General features: G+C 54.1%; 1 protein-coding gene across 1 annotated transcript; it reads left to right on the top strand.

Moving 5' to 3' along the window:
• Nucleotides 1–86: 86 nt before the first annotated feature.
• On the top strand, nt 87–1,084 carry LOC113208099 (zinc finger protein 22-like; the record flags this gene model as incomplete). The annotated part of the gene is made up of 1 exon (XM_052276399.1): nt 87–1,084. A coding segment is annotated over one exon (867 nt), but the record flags the coding sequence as incomplete, so codon positions are not given.
• Between the last annotated feature and the right edge of the window lie 251 nt (nt 1,085–1,335).

The following is a 1,335-nucleotide window of genomic DNA, read 5'->3' as shown; positions in this document are numbered from 1 at the left end:
AGGAGTGACTCCGACGTTGCACGCGCATGCTGGTGGTCCTGGGGATGGGGCGGACCTCTGATGACGACAGCGGCGGTGTCTGACGCGGTGCTCTTTCTACAGGCGGCGAGCGCAGCTCCTCCAGCGGAGCGTCCGTCGAGGAGGATCCTGGAGAGGTGTCCGTCGACGAGGGCCCCGAGCTGGACGAGCTCAAACAAGAGGCTGATCAGCTGGGGCTGGTGGTGTCGGCGTGCTTCTCGCTGCAGGACGAGCAGTGCCCCGCGGAGGACGCGGCGAGGAGCGGCCCTGGGGATGACGAGGTGCAGCCCGAGCAGCGCGACGAAGATAAAGAAGTGGCGGGTGGTGCGGCCGTTCTTCGTGCCGTCCGGGATGGAACCCGCGTCACTCAGCCGGTGCAGAACAAACAGCAGGACGACCAGAAGGCCTCGCGGGTGCTGCGGGAGAAGCAGCTCGGCCGGAAGAACACCGGCAGCGGAAGTAAAAGCAGTACCAGTGGCGCTCTGCAGGCGAACTCGCGCAGGCGCACCGGAGGGGCCTTTAAATGCGAAGTTTGCGAAAAGAGTTTTGCATGGGCGAGTTCACTAAAGACGCACAAAATGTTCCACACTGGTGAAAAACCATTTGGCTGTGACCTCTGCCCAATGCGTTTCACTCTGAAAGGCAATCTTGCCGCTCACGTGAGAAAACACACCGGTGAAAAGCCTTTCAATTGTGACGTATGTAAAATGCGTTTTACCCAGAAAGGCAATCTTGTCGATCACATGAGGACACACACTGGTGAAAAGCCTTTTAAGTGTGACGTATGTAAAATGCGTTTTACTTTGAAAGGCAGTCTTGTCAAGCACGTGAGGACACACACTGGTGACAAGCCATTCACGTGTGATGTGTGTAGCAAGGCTTTTAGTGTATTATCAAATCTCAAGAGACACAAAACGATTTGTATCTCAATTTAAATTGATTTATTTTTCATGCTCTAAATTTTGCAAAACCATATGAGGTAGTTTTTCAGCAATGTTTGTGAATAATACATTTTTGTTTCTTCATTGTATTACGAATAAATAGGACTGCTGGCAGATTTCATGTACCCGCTGTCTTCCATTTTGCTCTCCTCTTCTAAATGCCGGTTATGTCGCGGTCCTTAGACATCGACGAAAGTCTCTGACAAGGCTCTCTTGTTCCAGGTCGCGATCTTATGTCCTCATTCAGCAGCTGGGTGACGCCCGGGGAGGATCCTGGAGAGGCCACCGCATCGAGCTGAGGCAGGACGGTCGGGCATGCCTCACATGAGCCGTGTGAACTGAGTCCCGGCGAGCCAACGGCCAGTGTCCCCGCAGG

The sequence above is a fragment of the Frankliniella occidentalis genome, unplaced genomic scaffold, assembly GCF_000697945.3.
Source record: "Frankliniella occidentalis isolate FOCC.00 unplaced genomic scaffold, Focc_3.1 Scaffold2817, whole genome shotgun sequence".
NCBI lineage: Eukaryota > Metazoa > Arthropoda > Insecta > Thysanoptera > Thripidae > Frankliniella > Frankliniella occidentalis.
This window is presented reverse-complemented; position numbering and strand designations above follow the sequence as displayed.